Genomic DNA, 22,345 nt, shown 5'->3' with positions numbered 1-22,345 from the left:
AGGAATCACTATAATAGAGAAATGATATTGGGTCAAAGGAGCAGGATAGTGAAACAGTTTGGGTAGAGATAAGGAATAATAAGGGGAAAAAAACACTAGTGGGCGTAGTCTATAGGCCTCCGAACAGTTGCAACTCTGTTGGACGGAGTATTAATCAGGAAATAGTTGAGGCTTGTAATAAGGGAACAGCTATAATTACGGGGGATTTTAACTATCATATTAACTGGACAAATCAAATTGGGTAGAGCAGCCTTGAGGATGAGTTCATTGAGTGTATTAGGGATGGGTTTCTTGAGCAGTATGTAACTGAACCGACCAGGGGGCAAGCAACCTTAGATTTGGTCCTGTGTAATGAGACAGGATTAATTAAAAATGTCCCAGTAAAGGATCCCCTTGGAATGAGTGAATAACATGGTTGAATTCCATATTCAAGTAGAGGGTGAGAAGGTTGGATCTCAAACAAGCGTGCTGAGCTTGAATAAAGGAGACTATGAAGGTATGAGAGCGGAATTGATTAGAGTGGACTGGGAAAATAGATTAAAGGGTAAGACGGTATATGATCAGTGGTGTACATTTAAGGAGTTATTTTACAACTTCCAAAAAATATATATTCCACGGAGGAAAAAAGGGTGTAAAAGAAAAGATAGCCATCCGTGGCTAAGTAAAGTAATTAAGGATAGTATCCGACTAAAAACAAGGGCATATAAGGTAGCCAAATCTAGTGGGAAGATAGACGATTGGGAAGTCTTTAAAAGACAGCAAAAAATAACTAAAAGATTGATTAAGGGAAGATAGATTATGAAAGTAAATTAGCAAAAAATATAAAAACAGATAGCAAAAGTTTCTATAGTTATATAAAAAGAAAAAGGGTGGCTAAAGTAAATGTTGGTCCCTTAGAGGATGAGACTGGGAAATTAATGGTGGGAAACATGGAGATGGCAAAAACGCTGAACAAATATTTTGTATCAATCTTTACGGTAGAGGACACTAAGAATATCCCAACACTGGACAAACAGGGGGCTCTAGGGGGAAGAGGAGCTAAATATGATTAAAATCACTAAGGAAGTGGTACTTGGTAAAATAATGGGACTTAAGCCGTATAAATCCCCTGGACCTGATGGCTTACATCCTAGGGTCTTGAGGGAAGTGGCGGTAGGGATTGTGGATGCATTGGTAATAATTTTCCAAAACTCCCTGGACTCAGCAAAGGTCCCGGCAGATTGGAAAACTACTAATGTAACACCCTTATTTAAAAAGGGTAGTAGGCAGAAGGCTGGAAACTATAGACCTGTTAGCCTAACATCTGTGGTTGGTAAAATGTTAGAGTCCATTATTAAGGAGACAGTAACGGGACATTTGGATAAACATAATTTAATACGACAAACTCAGCATGGTTTCATGAAGGGGAAGTCATGTTTGACAAATTTGCTCGAGTTCTTTGAGGAAGTAATATACAGGGTGGATAAAGGAGAACCAGTGGACGTAGTGTATTTAGACTTCCAAAAGGCATTTGACAAGGTGCCACACAAAAGATTATTGCTCAAGATAAAAAATCACGGGATTGGGGGTAATATTCTGGCGTGGGTGGAGAATTGGCTCTCTAACAGAAAGCAGAGAGTTGGGATAAATGGTTCATTCTCAGACTGGCAATCAGTAACTAGTGGTGTTCCGCAGGGGTCAGTGCTGGGTCCCCAACTCTTTACAATCTATATTAACGATTTGGAGGAGGGGACCGAGTGTAACATATCAAAGTTTGCAGATGATACAAAGATGGGAGGGAAAGTAGTGAGTGAGGACATAAAAAACCTGCAAAGTGACATAGACAGGCTAAGTAACTGGGCAGAGATTTGGCAGATGGAATACAATACTGGAAAGTGTGAGGTTATGCACTTTGGCAGAAAAAAATCATAGAGCAAGTTATTATCTTAATGGCAAGAAACTGGAAAGTACTGTAGTACATAGGGATCTGGGGGTCCTGGTGCACGAAACTCAAAAAGTTAGTATGCAGGTGCAGCAAGTGATCAAGAAGGCCAATGGAATGTTGGCTTTCATTGCTAGGGGGATAGAATATAAAAATAGGGAGGTATTGCTGCAGTTATACAAGGTATTGGTGAGACCGCACCTGGAATACTGCATACAGCTTTGGTGTCCATACTTAAGAAAAGACATACTTGCTCTCGAGTCAGTACAAAGAAGGTTCACTCGGTTAATCCCGGGGATGAGGGGGTGGTCATATGAGGAGAGGTTGAGTAGATTGGGACTCTACTCATTGGAGTTCAGAAGAATGAGGGGCGACCTTATTGAAACATATAAGATTGTGAAGGGGCTTGATCGGGTGGATGCGGTGAGGATGTTCCCAATGATGGGTGAAACTAGAACTAGGGGGCATAATCTTAAAATAAGGGGCTGCTCTTTCAAAACTGAGATGAGGAGAAACTTCTTCACTCAGAGGGTGGTAGGTTTGTGGAATTTGCTGCCCCAGAAAGCTGTGGAAGCTACATCATTAAATAAATTTAAAACAGAAATAGTTTCCTAGAAGTAAAGGGAATTAAGGGTTACGGGGAGCGGACAGGAAATTGGACATGAGTCTAGGTTCGGAATGGTCATGGCCCTGTGGGTAATGGAGCGGGCCCAGGGGCCGTGTAGCCTGGTTCTGCTCCTACTTCTTGTGTTCTAATTCTGTGTTAGATTTCAGGAGATGGTTTTATCCCTGTTCCTGGCTGGGGTGGAGATCGCCTTTACAGAAGGTAAGTACTGTAGAAAATATAGGGACAGAGTGATCTCCTGGAAGAGTTTCGATCGTCTAGATGGGTCGGAGAGGAATTTCCCAGATTTTTTCTCCCAAATTGGCCATTGGGTTTTTTATCTGGTTTTTCGCCTCTCCCAGGAGATCACATGGGTTCGGGTGGGATGGAGAGTGATAGAAGATTTGAGGTTAGGATCAGATCAGCCATGATCTTATTGAATGGTGGAGCAGGCTCGAGGGGCCGATTGGCCTACTCCTGCTCCTATTTCTTATGTTATGTACTAGATTTGTTCCACAATATATCAGTCAGTAACAATGGGGAGGGATGTCCAGGCAATCTTCTGCACCATGCCAAGCTAATGAGGCATTTGTATCAACGTCTGGCTTGACTATTTAAGTGACTGAATGCTATTAGAATCCCATAGCAATTACAGATATTTTACTTCAACAACTACTGGAACTTTGATTTCCAGCAAAAAAATAAAACCTTGTGCTCGCTGACCTACATTGGCTCCCGGTTAAGCAACGCCTCGATTTCAAAATTCTCATCCTTGTTTTCAAATCCCTCCATGGCCTCGCCCGTCCCTATCTCTGTAATCTCCATCATTGCAAGAAGTACTTCTGCCTTTCTTCTTAGTATATTGTATTCGCTGCTCACGATGTGGTCTCCTCTACATTGGGGAGACCAAATGCAGATTGGGTGACCGCTTTGCGGAACACCTCCGATCAGTCTGTAAGGGTGACCATGAGCTTCCGGTCGCCTGTCACTTTAATTCTCCGCTCCACTCCCACTCGGACCTCACCGTCCTCGGCCTCTTGCACTGTTCCAATGAAGCTCAACGTAAGCTCAAGGAACAGCACCTCATCTTTTGATTAGGCATTTTACAGCCTTCTGGACTCAACAGCAAGTTCAACAATTTCAGACCATAACCTCTGCCCCCATCTTTTATTTCATTTTTTTTCTCTTACATGGCAGCTGTCGATCATTCTGCCATTGCCATTTACACTTCATCTAGAGTCATCTTTTGTTTCTTAACTTGTCCCATTACCATCTCCTTTTGCCTTGCACCATCATCCCTTTTGTCTTAATCTCTCCTGCCTTCCATCCTATCACAGACATTCCCTTTTGTTCTGTCCTCCCCTCTCCCACCTACACTTGCTTAAAAATCTGTTCCATCTCCAGCTTTTTCCAGTTCTGGCGAAGGGTCATCGACCTGAAACGTTAACTCTGTTTCTCTCTCTCCACAGATGCTGCCTGACCTGCTGAGTATTTCCAGCATTTTCTGTTTTTATTTCAGACACAGCAGTTTTTCCTCCACCCATTTTTTCTCAAGATATTGACTCCTTGCTGGATACTGTTCCATGGGCACCAGTACCTTGCCAAAACCTCGACAGCAAGCATAGCATTACAACATACCAACAGGCTGTTCGGCCCATCCCTGTTGGTGTTTATCCTCCACACAAACAGTAGTCCTAATATCATGTGCCCACCCTATTCCCATATCTCTATCTCCCTTTCTTTTAGCCATCTATCTAACCTATTCTTAACTTGACATGGTCTCTGCTTCAAACACCAACTCTGTGCAAAAAGTTTCTCCTGCTCGCTGTCCTAAACCTCTTACATTTAATCTTAGATCCAGGTCCCCTTGTTCTAGACCACTCAACCACCATAAGCTGTCCGTTTCTATCAGGGTTCTTTAAAAATTGGGAAGAGATGGGACAAGGTAGAGAGAAATCGACTGTTTCACCCCATAATCACCTCTATTTTAAAAGGACCTTAAAAATGGAACACAAAAGAAAATGTCAAATTACGCTTTAAAAAAAAATCAGTTACAAGAAAAAAAAGCCACACACTTCGCTATTGGTTGCAGCAGCATGGAATTAACTTTAAATAAAAGAAACATACTCTTGTCTTGCCTCCATTCTTTCCACCCGTGCGTGCACTACAAGGAGATCCTCCCATAACATTTCCTTTCTGCCTTTCTTCTGTCGGTGCCCGGTGATATTTTGACCCCTTAGGATGGAGGTCAGGAAATGGTCGTCCCAGGACAGCACATTGAGACTGTGAACAAACACACTCTGAAGAGTTATCTTTCTGGAGGACAAGTGACTAAATTATACTATAAAAACAAGAAATGTAATCAGCAAGCATCTTATAAAACTTATTTTTAAAAATGTACAGAATCAGCAAAACTGTACTGTAGAACGTATTTTGCTCTCGTACCAACTCAAGTTCTTTTATAAAAAACTTGAATGTATTAAAGTTGGGACTGATTGTAATCAATGTTCCCTCTAATTTTTTTTCCTGCGTGGGCCCTTTAAATTTGCTGCGCGGCTGCGCATGCGTGGTATCTCTTCCAGCGGCAGCGGCTGGTGAACGGCCTGCGCGGGACCTCCCGATTGGTGCGTGGCCGCTTGGTGGAACGTTGAGATCATTAAAAGAGTATTGCAATCAATCAATAAAAATTAACAGAAAGGCAGAAGCTTAAAGGATATTGATCATAATTCTTTTTAATTATGATTTTAACAGGAGCATTGATGGGAAGATTCACCCCAGAAAGAAAGACTGCATTTTCCCCTTTGACGCATTTGTTGCATTAATGATACCAAGTTCCTGTTCCTCATCCAGATGACTTAACTGGACATCTTTTATACACCAGAGTTTCATTAAATCTTTTCTCTATTTGCTTCTCATTTTATCCCCCCTTTCCACCTCCCAACTATGTTGCAGTTGCAAGGACAGCAAAGTCCAGTTAGTTTGGAAATGGCCGTGTTTTTAAGTGGGATACCCAATAGCGGCAGAGAAGATCCCTTTCATCAGGGAGGTAGAACAATAGAAAAGGCCAAGGCCACCAAGTGGAACCCACATTGGTACTTCCATGAAAGTTTTTGAGAAGGCAGCAACTCACGGTTTTCTCCTCCTATTTAAATGGTGGCTGCCCACCCAGATTAAAATTAAAGCATTCCCAAGCACATATTTTAATATCACAGATTTATAACAGAAACACTCACCTATTAGTAAAGACATAGCAGTAAGAAGGAAGTGCAAGGGATTTATAGAAGGCTTTCAACGTGTTAAATAGATAAGGGGGGAAATCACTCAATACAAGCATTCTCTGCAACGAATTGGTGATTCTGCAAAACAAAAATAAAACCATACGAAGTAAAGCGTGCTGCCACCATGCCTTAACAGCAGTGATAAACAAGTACAACTACAAGAGAAAGTATTTGACTAGTCTGATCCCGATTTCTTCTTGCTTCCATCCAAGCGAAATTCCATGGATAATACTTATTCTGACAATAGCCTGATTTCCAACTCTGCGGGACTTTATATACTTCTTTCAGTTTTACATCTGTATGTTGTATTCTGAAGCTTGGACATTTAGTCTTCCATGATACAAGCATCAAACCACTGTTGCTGGCAGAAAATGAGCAGGAGAGACTAGAGAATCTGGGATTGTTCTCCATAGAAGAGAGAAAGTTAAGGGGAAATTTAATAGAGGTGTTCAAAATGAGATGGGGTTCTGACAAGAGTAAATAAGGAGAAACTGTTTCTACTGGCGGGTGGGTCGCTAACCACAGATTTAACATAATTGGCAAAAAAATATTTGAAAAGGAAAAACTTGGCAGGGCTATGGGGAAAGAGCCAGGGAGTAAAGCTCTTTCAAAGAGCCAGCACAGGCGCAATGGGCCGAATGGACTTCTGCGGTGCTGTAAGATTCTATAAGAACATAAGAAATAGGAGCAGGAGTAGGCCATTCGGTCCCTCTAGCCTGCTCCGCTATTCAATAAGATCATGGCTGATCTTCTACCTCATCTCCACTTTCCTGCACTATCCCCATATTCCTCGATTCCCTTAATATCCAAAAATCTACCGATCTCTGTCTTGAATATACTCAACAACTGAGCCTCCACAGCCCTCTGGGGTAGAGAATTCCAAAGATTCACCACCCTCCGAGTGAAGAAATTTCTCCTCATCTCAGTCCTAAATGGCCGACCCCTTATTCTGAGACTGTGACCCCGTGTTCTAGACTCCCCAGCCAGGGGAAACATCCTCCCTGCAGCTACCCTGTAAGAATTCTATATGTTTCAATAAGATCACCTCTCATTCCTCTAAACGCGAGAGAATATAGGCCTAGTCTACTCAATCTCTCTTCATAGGACAATCCCCCCATCCCAGGAACCAGTCTGGTGAACCTTTGTTGCACTCCCTCTATGGCAAGTATATCCTCCCTGGTAAAGGAGGTAAAGAGACCAAAACTGTACACAGTACTCCAGGTGTGGTCTCACCAGGGCCCTATATAATTGCAGTAAGACGTCTTTACTCTTATACTCAAATCCTCTTGTAATAAAGGCCAACATACCATTTGCTTTCCTAATTGCTTGCTGTACCTGCATATTAACTTTCAGTGATCCGTGTACAAGGACACCCAGGTCCCTCTGAACGCCAACATTTCCCAATCTAAAAATTTTAAAAATACTCTGCTTTTCTATTTTTCCTAGCAAAGTGGATAACTTCACATTTCTCCACATTATATCCCATTTGCCATGTTCTTGCCCACTCACTTAGCCTGTCTATATCCCCTTGAAGCCTCCTTGCATCCTCTTCACAACTTACATTCACACCCAGCTTTGTATCATCAGCAAACTTGGATATATTACATTTGGTCCCTTCATCCAAATCATTGATGTTAGATTGTGAATTGCTGAGGCCCAAGCACTGATCCTTGCGGTACCCCACTAGTTACAGCCTGCCAACCCGAAAATGACCCATTTATTCCTACTCTCTGGTTAATGGACAGAAAACAATCAATTAACAGCCTCAAAAATTTCTAACAGATTTGTCAAACACGATTTCCCTTTCATAAATCCATGTTGACTCTGCCCAATCCTATTATTATTTTCCAAGTGCCCCGTTACCACATCCTAATAACAGATTCTAGCATTCTCCCTACTACTGATGTCAGGCTAACTGGTCTGTCGGTCACCCTTTTCTCCCTCCCTCCTTTCTTAAAATAGTGGGGTTCCAATCCACAGGAACCGTTCCAGAATCTATGGAATTTAGGAAAATAACAACCAGTGCATCCACTATCTCTCTAACCATCTCTTTCAAAACCCTGGGATGTAGGCCATCAGGTCCAGGGGATTTATCGGCTTTCAGTCCCATTAATTTCTCCAATGCTTTTTTTTTTACTAATACAGGTAGATTATCCGAAAACCTCGGGACCAGCCGTGTTTCGGTTTTCGGAGAATTTCGGATGGTGGGTCGGCGGGGGGGCGGGGGTCAGGGTCGGCGGGGGTCGGGGCCGTGCGCACGACTTACGCTGACGCTCAGCGTAAGTTGGTGGGGGTTGGGGCCGGCGGGGGAGGGGGGGGGGGTGTCGGCGGGGGGTCGTGCGCACGACTTACGCTGACGCTCAGCGTAAGTCGGCGGGGGTCGGGGTCCGCGGGGGGTCGTGCGCACGACTTACCCTTTATCCAAACTTCCGAAACCGGAACCCTCTAAAACTTACGCTGAACGAAAAAACCTTCGGGTTTTTATAGAGGGTTTCGGTTTTCGGAAGTTCGGATAAAGGGTAGTCTACCTGTACTAATTTCTTTCAGTTCCTCATTCTCGCTAGAGCCTTGGTTCTCCACTATTTCTGGGAAGTTTTTTGCGTCTTCTTCCGTGAAGACAGACACAAAGGATTTGTTTAATTTCGCTGCCATTTCCTTATTCCCCATTATAACTTGTCCTGTTTCAGCCAGTAAGGGACCCACATTTACTTTTGCTAATCTTTTCCTTTTTACATACCTATAGATAGAAGCTTTTACAGTCTGTTTTTATGTCTCGTTAGAATATGAAAGTAAACTATTTTCTTTATCAATTTCTTGGTCCTCCTTTGCTGAATTCTAAAATCCTCCTAATCCTCAGGCTTACTACTCGGCTAGAAATTTGAGCGCCGACCCACAATTGACATCAACAATCCCGCACGGTGTAACACGGACTGCCAAGTCGCCATCGCCTATTTTTCACCCGGTGATAGCTGAAAATTGCCCCAAAGTCATCAAGTAGACATTAAGCACAAACAGGCAACTCAGGCAGTTGAATTTGGCAGTCAAGGAATGTCACATCACAATGTGGTGCTCAGTAGAGTGGAATAAAATCAAGTGAAAGTTAACAACTTGCATTTACATCGCGCCTTTAAAACCCTCATTTAGTTTCTTGTTGTAGTGCATCTTTTCATACTGGTAACTGCAAGCAAGTTTCAACTGGCGTAATAGAACAGGACATGAAAAGGGGGCAGTTGCAGATTATGCATGTTCTGAAGTGGCTTAACCAAGGAAACCATGACCTGGAAATGCACAGACTTTACAACATGGAACCAGCTTGTGTGTACATGGTATTACAATACACAGACAAAAAGAAAAATTACAAGTGCTGGAAATCTAATTACAAAACAGAAATGCTGAAAATGCCCGTCAGCATCTGAACGAGAGTACGGTTAACAATTTGTGAGGAGATACTTTACCAGAACTCCCAATTCTAATGGAATCCCACCTGAAAAGTATCACGCTGTGCATGATTAGCACTTTTATATAAATTAAATACACATGCACATCTTACCTGTGCATAAAAATTGGTACAGCCTGTCTCGGAGTTGAGGTCTGGTCATCTTTGTTGAAAACTTCCCTGTTAAAACACGAAGTAGATGAATTGGGCAAAAAACTTGTTTATAGCAAAATAGGAAAAATAAGTATTTTTCTAGACAGTGCTGTATAGGGATGGCAGAAATGACCTTGTCCTGTTGTGATTTGTTGCAGGAACAGGGGCCTGCAATCAGTTACTATGTAACAGGCTGTTCAGATATACAATAGCCAGAAGAGAGAAATTATACAGCAAGCAGCATTAGGAAGATTCCATTAACCAGCCCAAAGGCAGACTAGGATATACATTAGCTGCTGCGCTGTTCATAACTTGATTATGAACACATATTTGTAAGTTAAAATTATACTGCACTTTTTGATTGGATATGAATGTGTGGAATAGTCAATTCTGAGCACAGCATGCACTCACTACGCTTCAAGCAGTAGAAATTCCTTTGGGCATGGCCCCCACCCATGAATTATTATTTACAGTGCACAGAGTTGGGAATCTCCGAAGGTTATTTACTGCTTTAAATCATCACTTTGAATTTGGGAAGATTTGTTTTGGCTTTGTTACTTTGAGAAGGAACGAAAGAAAGTTCCACTGTATCCCGAATGGGATGGAGCTGGACAATTTTTTTGACCAATTCTATTTGTGTGTGATTGAACAGACTTTAGTAAAGGCCCTCAATAGCTCAGCAAGTTTATCCATGAGCAGCTGAGATTATACGGGTATCACTGCTGCTCTGTAGACCATGAGCTTAGTGCCAGGTTTAAGGTCCTGGTCTTCAAACACACTCTTCCTCAGGTTGCACTGGAACACTGAAGGCGGTGTTGGACCGTCTTCCCCACCTGTGATAGAGACTGTAGGTCCCGCATTGGACCAGTCACCTGAGAACTCATTTTTAATGTGGAAGCAAGTCATCCTCGGTTCCGAGGGACTGCCTAAGAAGATACAGACCAGGGAGGTTCCAGGTTCACTCGTTTTCTGTACTGATCTCAGCTGGGCATTGGTAGGGATGCTCCATTTAGAATCTGTTTTAGAAGGGGGGCAAAAAAAGAGCCTCCACCAGATTGCTATCCAGCAACTCCTGGAAATGCTTGCGGCCAACAAGCGAGGGCAGGATAGGGTTAGCTGTGAGGCCACCCATATCTAAATAAGCAGCTGATATTCACTGTGCATAGGGTCTCAACAGTGCATAACTGTCACTTGGGCAAGTCACCAGACAGCAAGCAGTGCCTGTGGAATCCTATCCCAGTCCAGAGTCAACATCTTCTGGAGAGACAAGGGGGGTAAAAAAGGTCTCCGACTTGTTCCTTTCTCTGTCTCCAGTCCTGTGGATTGGGGGAAGGGGCAGTAGGGTGGAAGAGAAAGTGGAGGGAAGACAGGAGAATACATGCTAAGGGCAAGTCACGTTTTCCCACTCAGTCATAACTCCTAGCAGCCAGTTACAGGCCAACACTGTCAAAGCCCTAGAATGAAGTCAGCTTCTCAGTCCCACCAGAGAAAATACAGTGAGGTGGCAGAAGAACACAAGAAAATAAAACTTGAGGAATAAATAAATGTAATAGCTTAAGTGGTAATTTTCTTTAATAAAGATCTTAACTGAATTCAGCAAGGTTTACCTGCTTTGTTGGGTTAATGACACGTTACAGGTTAACTTATGTGGCACTTGCAGATGAACATAGTAAGGAACTCAAGATGTTTAAACAATTTGTTAGCACACTACATTGAGGGTTGGTGGAGGAGGGTGGTTCAGATAGCTCACTGGGCATTGGATGAAGGGAGAGTTAAAGTTGTGTGCATTCTCTTGGAATGATGATGCAGGGAGCTGGGGTCTCTGATCAACCAAAAATCCCACGGTCCCTTCAGCGGAGGTTAGTTAGGGGGCTTAATAGCATCTATATAGGGATAAGATAAGAACGCAAGAAATAGGAGTAGGAGTAGGTCAAACGGCGGCGAGGCTCGAGAGGCCCCACTGCGGACCTGATTGGAGCGAGGCAGCGGCGGTAAATTTAAACGGCGGCAAATTTAAACGGCGGCGAGGCTCGAGAGGCATACCAGTCTCCGAGCTCAGAGGGAGGGAAGTAAAAAGTAATCAAAGTGTGACGTCACCAGGAAGCAGGTAAGTGATTGGTTGGTGAGTATTTCTCTCTTTTTAAACTTTAACTCTGGTTTATAGTTTTTAACGGTCTCTGTGGTGTAGCGGGGACTGTTGGTAAACCAGGGCCCTTAAGTATATCATTTAACTGTAGTGTAATTGGTGGGATTGATTTGATTTAATTTAATTTGAATTAATTAAAGGGCAAGTCATGACAGGAAAGCTCGGCCTCATGGCATGCTCCTCCTGCGCTATGTGGGAACTCGGGGACACAGATGTGTGCGGGAAGTGTATCCAGCTGCAGCTACTGGCAGACCGCATTGCGGTGCTGGAGCTGCAATTGGATGCTGAGGAATTCGTGGATAACATGTTTAAGCAGTTGGTCACACCGCAGGCAAAGGTTGGACAGGCAGAAAGGGAAGGGGTGACCAACAGACAGAGTACTAGGCGCAGGCAGGTAGTACAGGGGTCCCCTGTGGCAATACCCCTCTCAAACAGATACACCACTTTGAGTACTGTTGGGGGGGGGGGGAAATGAGTACTGTTGGGGTGGATGGCTTATCAGAGGAAGGCAGCAGCAGCCAACTTCCTGGCACCAGGGGTGGCTCTGCTGCACAGGATGGGAGGAAAAAGAGCGGGAGAGCTATAGTAATAGGGGATTCTATTTTAAGGGGAATAGATAGGCGTTTCTGCGGCCGCAAACGATACTCCAGGATGGTGTGTTGCCTCCCTGGTGCAAGGGTCAAGAATTTAAAACGGAGATAAGAGACTTTCCTAGCGGATAAGGGAATTAGGGGTTACGGGGAGCGGGCAGGGAAGTGGACATGAGTCTAAGTTCGGATCAGCCATGATCCTATTGAATGGCGGAGCAGGCCCGAGGGGCCGTATGGCCTACTCCTGCTCCTACTTGTTATGTCTCAGAGCGGCTACAGAACATTTTGGAAGGGGAGGGTGAACAGCCAGTTGTTGTGGTGCATATAGGCACTAACGATATAGGTAAAAAATGGGATGAGGTCCTAAAAGCTGAATATAGGGAGTTAGGAGGTAAATTAAAAAATAGGACCTCAAAAGGTAATAATCTCAGGTTTGCTACCAGTGCCACGTGCTAGTCAGAGTAGAAATAGAAGGATATTTCAGATGAATACGTGGCTAGAGGAATGGTGCAAGGGGGAGGGATTCAAACTCCTGGGACATTGGAACCGGTTCTGGGGGAGGTGGGACCAGTTCAAACCGGACGGTTTGCACCTGGGCAGGGCCGGGATCGATGTCCTAGGGGGAGTGTTTGCTAGTGCTCTGGGGGAGGGTTTAAACTAAAATGGCAGGGGGTTGGGAACCTGAACAGGGGGACAGAGGAAACAAGGATAAAAGCAAAAGATAGGAAGGAGAAAAACAAAAGTGGCAGTCAGAGAAATCAACGGTTTAAATCAAAAATGGCCACAGTAAATAATAATTCTAATAGGTCTAAGAGCATTAAAAAAACAAGCCTGAAGACTGTGTTTTAATGCGAGGAGCATTCGGAATAAGGTGGATGAATTAGCTGCGCAAATAGAGGTAAATGAATATGATTTGATTGGGATTACGGAAACATGGCTCCAGGGTGGCCAAGGCTGGGAACTCAACATCCAGGGGTATTCAATATTCAGGAAAGATAGGCAAAAAGGAAAGGGAGCTGGGGTAGCATTGCTGGTTAAAGAAGGGATTAACACAACTGTAAGGAAGGATATTAGCTCTGATGATGTGGAATCTGTATGGGTAGAACTGAGAAATACCATGGGGCAGAAAACGTTAGTGGAAGTGGTATATAGACCTCCAAACAGTAATGCGGAGGTTGGGGATGGCATTAAAAGGGAAATTAGAGAAGCGTGCAATAAGGGCACAGCAGTCATCATGGGTGACTTTAATCTACATATAGATTGGGCTAACCAAATTAGTAACAATACTGTGGAGGAGGAATTCCTGGAGTGTATACGGGATGGTTTCCTGGACCAATATGTCGAGGAACCAACCAGAGATCAGGCCATCTTCGACTGGGTATTACGTAATGAGAAAGGATTAATTAGCAATCTTGTTGTACGAGGCCCCTTGGGTCGGAGCGATCATAATATGATGATTCTCCATCTTAATGAAGAATTCTAAGTAGTTGACTCAGAGACTAGGGTCCTGAATTTAAATAAAGGAAACTATGATGGTCTGAGGCGCGAGTTGGGTAGGATTGATTGGGGAATGTCACTCAAAGGGTTGACGGTGGATAGGCAATGGCAAACATTCAAAGACCGCATGAACTACAGAATTTGTTCATCCCAGTTTGGCATAAAAATAAAACAAAAAAGGTGACTCAACCATGGCTAACAAGGGAAATTAGGGATAGCATAAGATCCAAGGAGAGGACATATAAATTGGCCAGAAAAAGCAGTAAACCTGAGGATTGGGAGCAGTTTAGGATTCAACAAAGGAGGACAAAGGGATTAATTAAGAAGGGGAAAATAGAATATGAGAGTAAGCTTACAGGGAACATAAAAACTGACTGTAAAAGCTTTTATAGATATGTGAAGAGAAAAAGATTGGTGAAGTCAAGCGTAGGTCCCTTGCAGTCAGAATCAGGGGAATTTATAATGGGGAACAAAGAAATGGCAGACCAATTAAATACATATTTTGGTTCTGTCTTCACAAAGGAGGACACAAATAACCTCCCAGAGATGTCGGGGAACATAGGGTCTGATGAAGGGGAGGAACTGAAAGAAATCAGTATTTGTAAGGAAATGGTGTTACGGAAATTGATGGGACTGAAGGCTGATAAATCCCCAGGGCCTGATAATCTACATCCTAGGGTACTTAAGGAAGTGGCCCTAGAAATAGTAGATGCATTGCTGGTCATCTTCCAAAATGCTATAGACTCTGGCACAGTTCCCATGGATTGGAGGGTAGCTAATGTTACCCCACTATTCAAAAAAGGTGGTAGGGAGAAAACGGGGAATTACAGACCGGTAAGCCTGACATCGGTAGTGGGGAAAATGCTAGAGTCCATTATAAAAGATGTAATAGCAGAGCACTTGGAAAACAGTGACAGGATCGGACAAAGTCAACATGGATTTACAAAAGGTAAATCGTGCTTGACTAATCTACTGGAATTTTTTGAGGATGTAACTGGTAGAATAGATAAGGGAGAACCAGTGGCTGTGGTGTATTTGGACTTTCAGAAGGCTTTCGATAAGGTCCCGCATAAGAGATTAGCGTGTAAAGTTAAGGCACATGGGATTGGGGGCAAGGTATTGACTTGGATAGAAAACTGGTTGGCAGACAGAAAGCAAAGAGTTGGAATAAACGGGTCTTTTTCCGAGTGGCAGGCAGTGACTAGTGGGGTACCACAGGGATCAGTCTTGGACCCCAGCTATTCACAATATATATTAATGATCTAGACAAGGGAACTAGATGTAATATCTCCAAATTTGCAGATGACACAAAGCTGGGTGGGCGTGTGTGCTGTGAGGAGGATGCCGAGAAACTCTAGGATGATTTGGACAGGTTGGGTGATTGGGCAGAAGCAATATAACGTGGATAAATGTGAGGTTGTGGCAGAACCACTGAATGACTCTGGCTAACTGTATATAATTCGTAGGAATTCGTCAATTCCTACAAGGTTATCCACTTTGGTGGCAAAAACAGGAAGGCAGATTATTATCTGAATGGCAATAGATTGGGAGAAGAGGAAGTGCAACGAGACCTGGGTGTCCTTGTGCACCAGTTGCTGAAGGTAAGCATGCAGGTGCAGCAGGCGGTTAAGAAGGCAAATGGTATGTTGGCCTTCGTAGCGAGAGGGTTTGAGTACAGGAACAAGGATGTCTTGCTGCAGTTGTACAGGGCCTTGGTGAGACCACATCTTGAGTAGTGTGTGCAGTTTTGGCCGCCTTATCTGAGGAAGGATGTTCTTGCCATGGAAGGAGTTCAGCGAAGATTCACCAGGCTGATACCTGGGATGGCAGGAATGACATATGAGGAGAGATTGGGTCAATTGGGCTTGTACTCGCTGGAGTTTAGAAGAATGAGAGGGGATCTCATTGAAACTTATAAAATTCTGACAGGATTGGACAGACTAGATGCAGGAAGGATGTTCCCGATGGTCGGGGAGTTCAGAACCAAGGGTCACAGTCCAAGGATAAAGGGTATGCCATTTAGGACAGAAATGAGGAGGAATTTCTTCACCCAGAGAGTGGTGAACCTGTGGAATTCTCTACCACAGAAGGCAGTAGAGGCCAATTCATTAAATATATTCAAGAAGGAGTTGGATATATTTCTTAAGTCTAAAGGGATCAAGGGGTATGGGGAGAAAGCAGGGACCGGGTACTGAATTTGGATGATCATCCATGATCACATTGAATGGCGGAGCAGGCTCGAGGGGCCGAATGGCCTACTCCTGCTCCTATCTTCTATGTTTCTGTTCGGCCCTTCGAGCCTGCTCTGCCATTTACCTCAACTCCACCATCCCTACATTCCTGGATTCCTTTAGTATCCAAAACTCTTATCGATCTGTCTTGAATATACTCAACAACTGAGCATCCACAGTTCTCTGGGGTAGAGAATTCCAAAGATTCACCACCCTTTGAGTGAAGAAATTTCTCATCTCAGTCCTAAATGGCCGACCCCTTATTCAGAGTCTGTGACCCCTAGTTCTAGATTCCCCAGCCAGGAGAAATATCCTTCCAGTATCCACCCTGCCAAGCCCTTTAAGAATTTTACGTGTTTCAATGAGGTCACCTCTCTTATAATTCAATATAACTTAAAATCTTCAAGAAAAAGGGCAAGTGCTCTCTCACCAATGCCCCTGGCTTGGGTACACGACCATGGGCAGCAGCAGCCCTTCAGTACCTCACTCAAGTTGGCATTCTTCATACATGAGCCTAGACAGCAGGACATTGAACTGTGGAGGATATTACAGCAAAGCCCGATCCTGTCCTCATCAGATGTCCACGCATGCACTTTACACCAGGAGCTATTGCATAGCAAACAATAGTAGAAACCCTGGTCTTTTTCCCTTCTTAAGTCAGAGGAACTGAGGGTAACCATGGAGGTCTAACTGCTGTCCTGGTTGAGATCTTCTAACAAGAATCAAAACCAGGATTTTCTGGTCTGCAAGTCTTAGTAAAGGCACCTGGTGGTTCATTAATAAGGGAGCCCCAGGTCAAATTAACAACAGTTCAGAAGAAAACAACAACAAAAAAAGACAACTAACTGTGGATGTTGTTTGTGAAGGAGAATTTCTTTTGCCACCCCAATCATCATTATGGCAGCTGCTTTCGACTTCTCCTTCTCGGCCTGATGCAGAAACTTGTCCACCATATTAAACACAGGCGTGTAACTATGGGAAGAAAGGCATAACATTAGGAAAAGGCACTCAAACTGTTCACACAACAACACCCTGCAACAAAAGGTTATGCCAGCTAATAGAATGCATTACAAATTTTAATGGAGTACATAGGAAAGAACAAATTTATGAAGAGCTAGATTCAAAAGCTACACCAATTGTCTGCTTGACAGAACCAAAGCCTGGCTATAAAGGAAACCGCCATCAAAGACTAGTGAGGAAAAATGTATCCAGCAGTGTTTGGGAAGATTTGGCAACAGGTAGACACAGATTACACAACTTGAAATGTGGAAATTACATTTTGCGATAGAACATGTTGGTGAGTGAGATTAAGCTGCTGCAGTTGGAACTACTTGTGGTAAACCACTGTTATTGTTATTCACTGTTGTTGTTGTTGTTGCACACTGTTGTACCTATGCATGCCTCAACATGTCTCGGCTGGCTCCACCCACAGGCCCAGGTATAAAGGTGATTGACCTGCAGCCCCCTGCCTTCTTGGAACCCAGTCAACCACGAGAGGCATGCTCTGTTCTTTGCTAATAAAAGCCTTTAGTTACTCTCCTAACTCTCCGTCTTTTATGAGTAATTGATAGCGCATCACTACTCAGGTCCCAAGCTGCAGGGAGATTTAATTTACCTACTCTCTTCGCAGTATTCACTGAAGCACAGGCAGTAGCTGCTTCTTTGAAAAAAAATCCAGATCAACTATCCAGCATAAGGGGTTGACAACTACCCATATTACCGCTACACCAGCTCCTTTTGAACAATCCCAAAACTGCACCTGTTAATTCTGCTTTAAGCCCTCTTCATACTTTTGAATACAAAAGCAAATGCTTGTCGGTCAGAAATCATTTATTTTAAGATGGGAAGTCAAAGTCTGAAACATCATACGTCTGTAACCAGTACACATAAACACCTGCTCCAGGTGTGTACCATTATAGTATCAGATATACAACAGCCTGGATTTTGCAGTCAGTGGCAAAGGAATGGAGCTCACTGTTCACTTGGCTGACAGCTGCCCACAAAGTTTTCGCAGACTTTTGAGCAGTGACCATGAACAGAGGGACAACCAGTAAACCTAAGAAAAGAGTATATATAAATAATGCGAATGTATATTTATACACTCAGGGATATACCTGTTTATACACTGTATGAATAGAACTGCGTTTGTGTGTTCAACCATAAATGTATTTTGATGCTTTGGCAACATAAGATGTACCTTATCATGCCAATAAAGCGATTTGAATTGAATTGACTTGCTTTAAGCCAGCGGCTGATCTAGTTCGGGGCCCTCTACTGGGGATGTGCAAGTAGATCAAGAAACAGCGAGGCTCTTCAAGCAGACTGAAGAATCCTCACTGAGGCATGCAGAGTCTAAACCAGGAAGTATAATTAGATTTAAATCATGCACATAAAACGAAATAAAGATTGGGAAAGAGATGGGATTAAGAGAGAGATAGAAAAAGTAAAAATGTATTTTCATTTTTTTTTTTTAAATATCCAACAATAATTAACTCCTGAAGGATTGACACTCCACACTTGTAAAATTAAATTTTCAGGGCCAGAGAGGATGCTTGGTACAGGAAACTGTGTTATCCAGAGACTAAATGTCCAGCAAGCTCGAGCCACCGGCAAAAATCAGGAGCCGTTTTTTTTCTTTTCGTTGCTTTTTTCTCAACAGTCAAGCTCTGCAAGGTCTGTAGCTAAGCAACAGCTTCAGCTAGAGACGCTTGCCGACTGTTTAGAAGCTGTAAGCAACAGGGTTTGTTGATTCACATGGAGCTGAAAATCTCCGTATGTTTCAACATTAGCGCTGGAGTGTCCGGCAGTTTTGAGGGAACGGCAACAGCTCGGTCCCGTCGGTGCCGGATAGCACAAAGTTTCCTGTAGTAGCCATTTTTTAAAAATCACTTACCCCCGAATACACCAGTCCTAACTTTTCTGGCGTCTTTAGTGGGGAACTAGTGGGCAAATACCGCAAGTTCACGCCATTGCATGGATTTCAGTGCAGAGTCCATCGGTGAGGGCTGTTACATCACACCCTGTGGAGGAGCGGGGCCATCTCTGACAGCAACTTCTGGATTTCCACGGTTAACTGCACTTGTGCAGACGCCAGAAATTGCTGTCCGATTTACTCCATTATAATAGTGAGCGCCGTTAGCCTCACCGTTATTATCTATGCAAAATCCAGGCCATTACTTTTTTTTTTGTCAATTCTGACTTCTTAACTGTACCACAAGTGTTTCTCATTCAATATAATAATTGACCATTTGATCACCAAGTCAGCCTCACATGGACATCATAAATTTGTGCTGGGCTGAAACATTTTTTTTTTTTTTTTTTTAAAAAGCACATCTGCCCTAAATGCAAACAGTAGAAAATGCAATTTTGACCAATATATTTCAACTGTTCAAGTACATTTAGAAGGTCAATCTACAACTTCAACTCACATTCTAGTAAGTCTATACAATAATATTCATCTAGTTTTTCAGTGCTGCATATTGTCAATTGGACCAATTAGGCTGATCTTAAGAACAGAATGTACACACACTTAGCGACTTATTCCAAATAAATGATCAAATTTTTAAAACTTTTCCCTTTGTCCACCAATTGTCTCCTCTCTATTTAAGGTATCGACCTTATGCTGGGGTGTAGTTCCAAGGGACCTGGACAATGTCTTGGCCGTGCAGCCATACTTCATGTCTGAGCCCAGAAAGCGAGTGTCAGCCAGCCAGATCTTGGCTTTGTCCAACAGCCATAAACATGCATTACCAGCAGAGGTCAGTGTACAGCAACCAATAGCAGGAAACCTTAGCAAGTTTCCCCTCTTTTACCTAGAGCACTGAAGCTAACTGTAGCACTCCTATCACCGCCTCAGCAGACTCAGCATAGTCTGGAGATCAAACCTGGGACTTTCCTGGTCTGTATAGATCAGCTACTCACCTCCATAGCCAGCTGAATCAACAGAAGAACTATTTATGTAAACCTGTGATCTATTCATTCAGATCCTGCTAAAAGGCTATTGACACTAAACAGACAGTAAAATGTATTCAGTCTTTAGTTTATTAGGCGGCCAGGTAGCGTTTTGTATTATATTAGCTACAGTGCAATCTAATGCTGTCTTTATACCATCACTCTGGCACTGTGCCATGCCATCTTTCAGTGTGCCAGTTCCAAAGGTGCAGCATACTTCTTCTGATGCCTTTTGATTCTGGAAACATTCAGGTAGATCACCTGAAAAGGCGGTCCAATATCTTGCACTGCGCTGTGTGCACAACTGCAACCAACATCAACTAATGTCTTTGCCCAAAATGCCAAGTACAGGAAACTGTGCGCTATCCGGCACCCATGGGACCGAGCTGCTGCCGTTGCCTAAAAAGTGTCGTACTCTCCAGAGTTAATGTTGAGAGATACGGAGATTCTTATCTCCGTATTTGACAACAAACACTGTTGCTTAGCAACAGCTTCTAAACACTCGGGTGTGGCCCTAAAGCTCTGTAGCTGAAGCTGTTGCTATAGCTACAGACCTTGCACAGCTTGACTGTTCAAACAAAGCAAAAAAACCAAAAAGAATAAAAAACGGCTGCTGATTTTTGCCGGTGGCTCCAGATTGCCGGATAGCTCACCTCCGGATAGCACAAAGTTTCCTGTACCACACAAAGTCACGACACTGCGTCTAGGTACAGTATGTGTTCAAGTACATACGTGCAGAACACCTAAATCCAAACGTGGACTTGAACATACAGACAGCGTCGTTACTGCGTGTAAGCCACTGCGCACTGAAATGGTGTTAGCACACAGCATAGCTCAGTGTTCTCTGCTACACTATTGAAGTACAGGAAACTTTGTGCTATCCGGCACCCACGGGACCGAGCTGCTGCTGTTGCCTCAAAACTGCCGCACTCTCCAGAGTTAATGTTGAGAGATACGGAGATTCTTATCTCCGTATTTGACAACACTGTTGCTTAGCAACAGCTTCTAAACACTCGGGTGTGGCCTGCAAGCTCTGTAGCTGAAGCTGTTGCTATAGCTACAGACCTTGCACAGCTTGACTGTTCAAACAAAGCAAAAAAAAAACAAAAAGAATAAAAAACGGCTGCTGATTTTTGCCGGTGGCTCCAGGTTGCCAGATAGCTCACCTCCGGATAGCACAAAGTTTCCTGTACTGGGATATTATAAAGAAGGCGATTTTGAAAAGAGAAATCATAGCCAATAGTGCAGGAAACTACCAAAGTTGAAGAGAGTGAATGAGGTAATATCAGGAAGCATTGATTAAGTGGTTCACTTTTAAAGGTCTACTTTAATTAATATGTCAGTGAACATCATAAAGAAGCCAAAGTTCGAAAATCCAAATAAAACACAAAATAGTCACAAATCAACCTTCATTTACGCAGCGAGTGGTAATGATCTGGAATGCACTGCCTGAAAGGGTGGTGGAGACAGACTCAATTGTGGCTTTCAAAAGGGAATTGGATAAGTACCTGAAGGGAAAAAATTTGCAGGGCTACGGGGAAAGGGTGGGGGAGCGGGACTAGCTGAAGTGCTCTTGCAGTGAGCCGGCACAGGCTCAATGGGCCGAATGGCCTCCTTCTGTGCTGTAGCCATTCTATGATTCTATTGCCCTAATTAAATCTACCTATTTTTGGGCACTAAGGGAATCACGGGATGTGGAGTTAGGGCAGGAAAGTGGATTTGAGGTGGCAGATCAGCCATGATCTTATTGAATGGCAGAGCCATGTGGCCTACTCCTGCTCCTATTTCTTATGTTCTTGAAAAAGGAGAAAAACACTTATTTTAATGGCCTATTAGTCTTTTCATAAATCCCTACTGTAATTTGCTAATTTTACAGCGGATATGATTTAGGGCACTCACCTTTCTTGTATTGTGTCAAGGACGACTCCAATAAGCAAGCTCTTGCTCTGTACAAACCAATGTGTGACCGTGTACACACACACACACACACACACACACAATACTTGGCAATGTAGCCATGTCCACAGGCTGAACAGAACACCCTTTTCACTATAATTTGCTCACTGGAATTGACACAAGCTTTCCAGAGATCATAATATGGAACCCTTGTTGCATATACTGGCTACTGATCTGGAAACCACTCTAGTGAGAGGAGACATGGTTCTAAATCAAAAAGCTGGTTTATTATTGTACACAAAATAAATGATTGAACAGAAATAATTTTCAAAACGAGATTCATCAATTTCCAACCGCACCTAATTAGCAAAATTGCAACTGAGGCTGACCAAATCTATTCGCAACCTTGGTGTCATATTTGATCACAAGTGGAGCTTCCTACCTTATATCCGTCCCATCACTAAGGCCGCACATTTCCACCTCCATAACATTGACAGTCTCCATCTCCTGCCTCAGCTTATCTGCTGCTGAAACCCTCGTCCATGCCTTACCTCTAGACTGGACTATTCCAAAGCACTCCTAGCTGGCCTCCCTAGTTTTACCCTCTAAACTGGAGGTCAACCAAAACTCTGCCACCTGTGT

At 43.4% G+C, this 22,345-nt stretch overlaps 1 protein-coding gene across 5 annotated transcripts in view; it reads right to left on the bottom strand.

Moving 5' to 3' along the window:
• LOC147110395 (uncharacterized) overlaps positions 1–22,345 on the bottom strand; it is a 96,833-nt gene that overhangs the window by 47,529 nt on the left and 26,959 nt on the right. For all 5 annotated transcript variants that reach the window (XM_086000370.1, XM_086000373.1, XM_086000372.1 and 2 more), the window contains exons 7-10: positions 16,703–16,828; positions 9,354–9,419; positions 5,759–5,881; positions 4,653–4,808 (exon numbers count right to left, since the gene is read on the bottom strand). In XM_086000370.1, coding sequence (XP_085856496.1) covers positions 4,653–4,808; positions 5,759–5,881; positions 9,354–9,419; positions 16,703–16,828 — 471 coding nt within the window. The remainder of the gene's footprint in view (positions 1–4,652; positions 4,809–5,758; positions 5,882–9,353; positions 9,420–16,702; positions 16,829–22,345) is intronic.

The sequence above is a fragment of the Somniosus microcephalus genome, chromosome 11 (assembly GCF_052327205.1).
Source record: "Somniosus microcephalus isolate GS21.2 chromosome 11, FLI_Smic_1.0, whole genome shotgun sequence".
In the NCBI taxonomy this organism is placed as follows: domain Eukaryota; kingdom Metazoa; phylum Chordata; class Chondrichthyes; order Squaliformes; family Somniosidae; genus Somniosus; species Somniosus microcephalus.
This window is presented reverse-complemented; position numbering and strand designations above follow the sequence as displayed.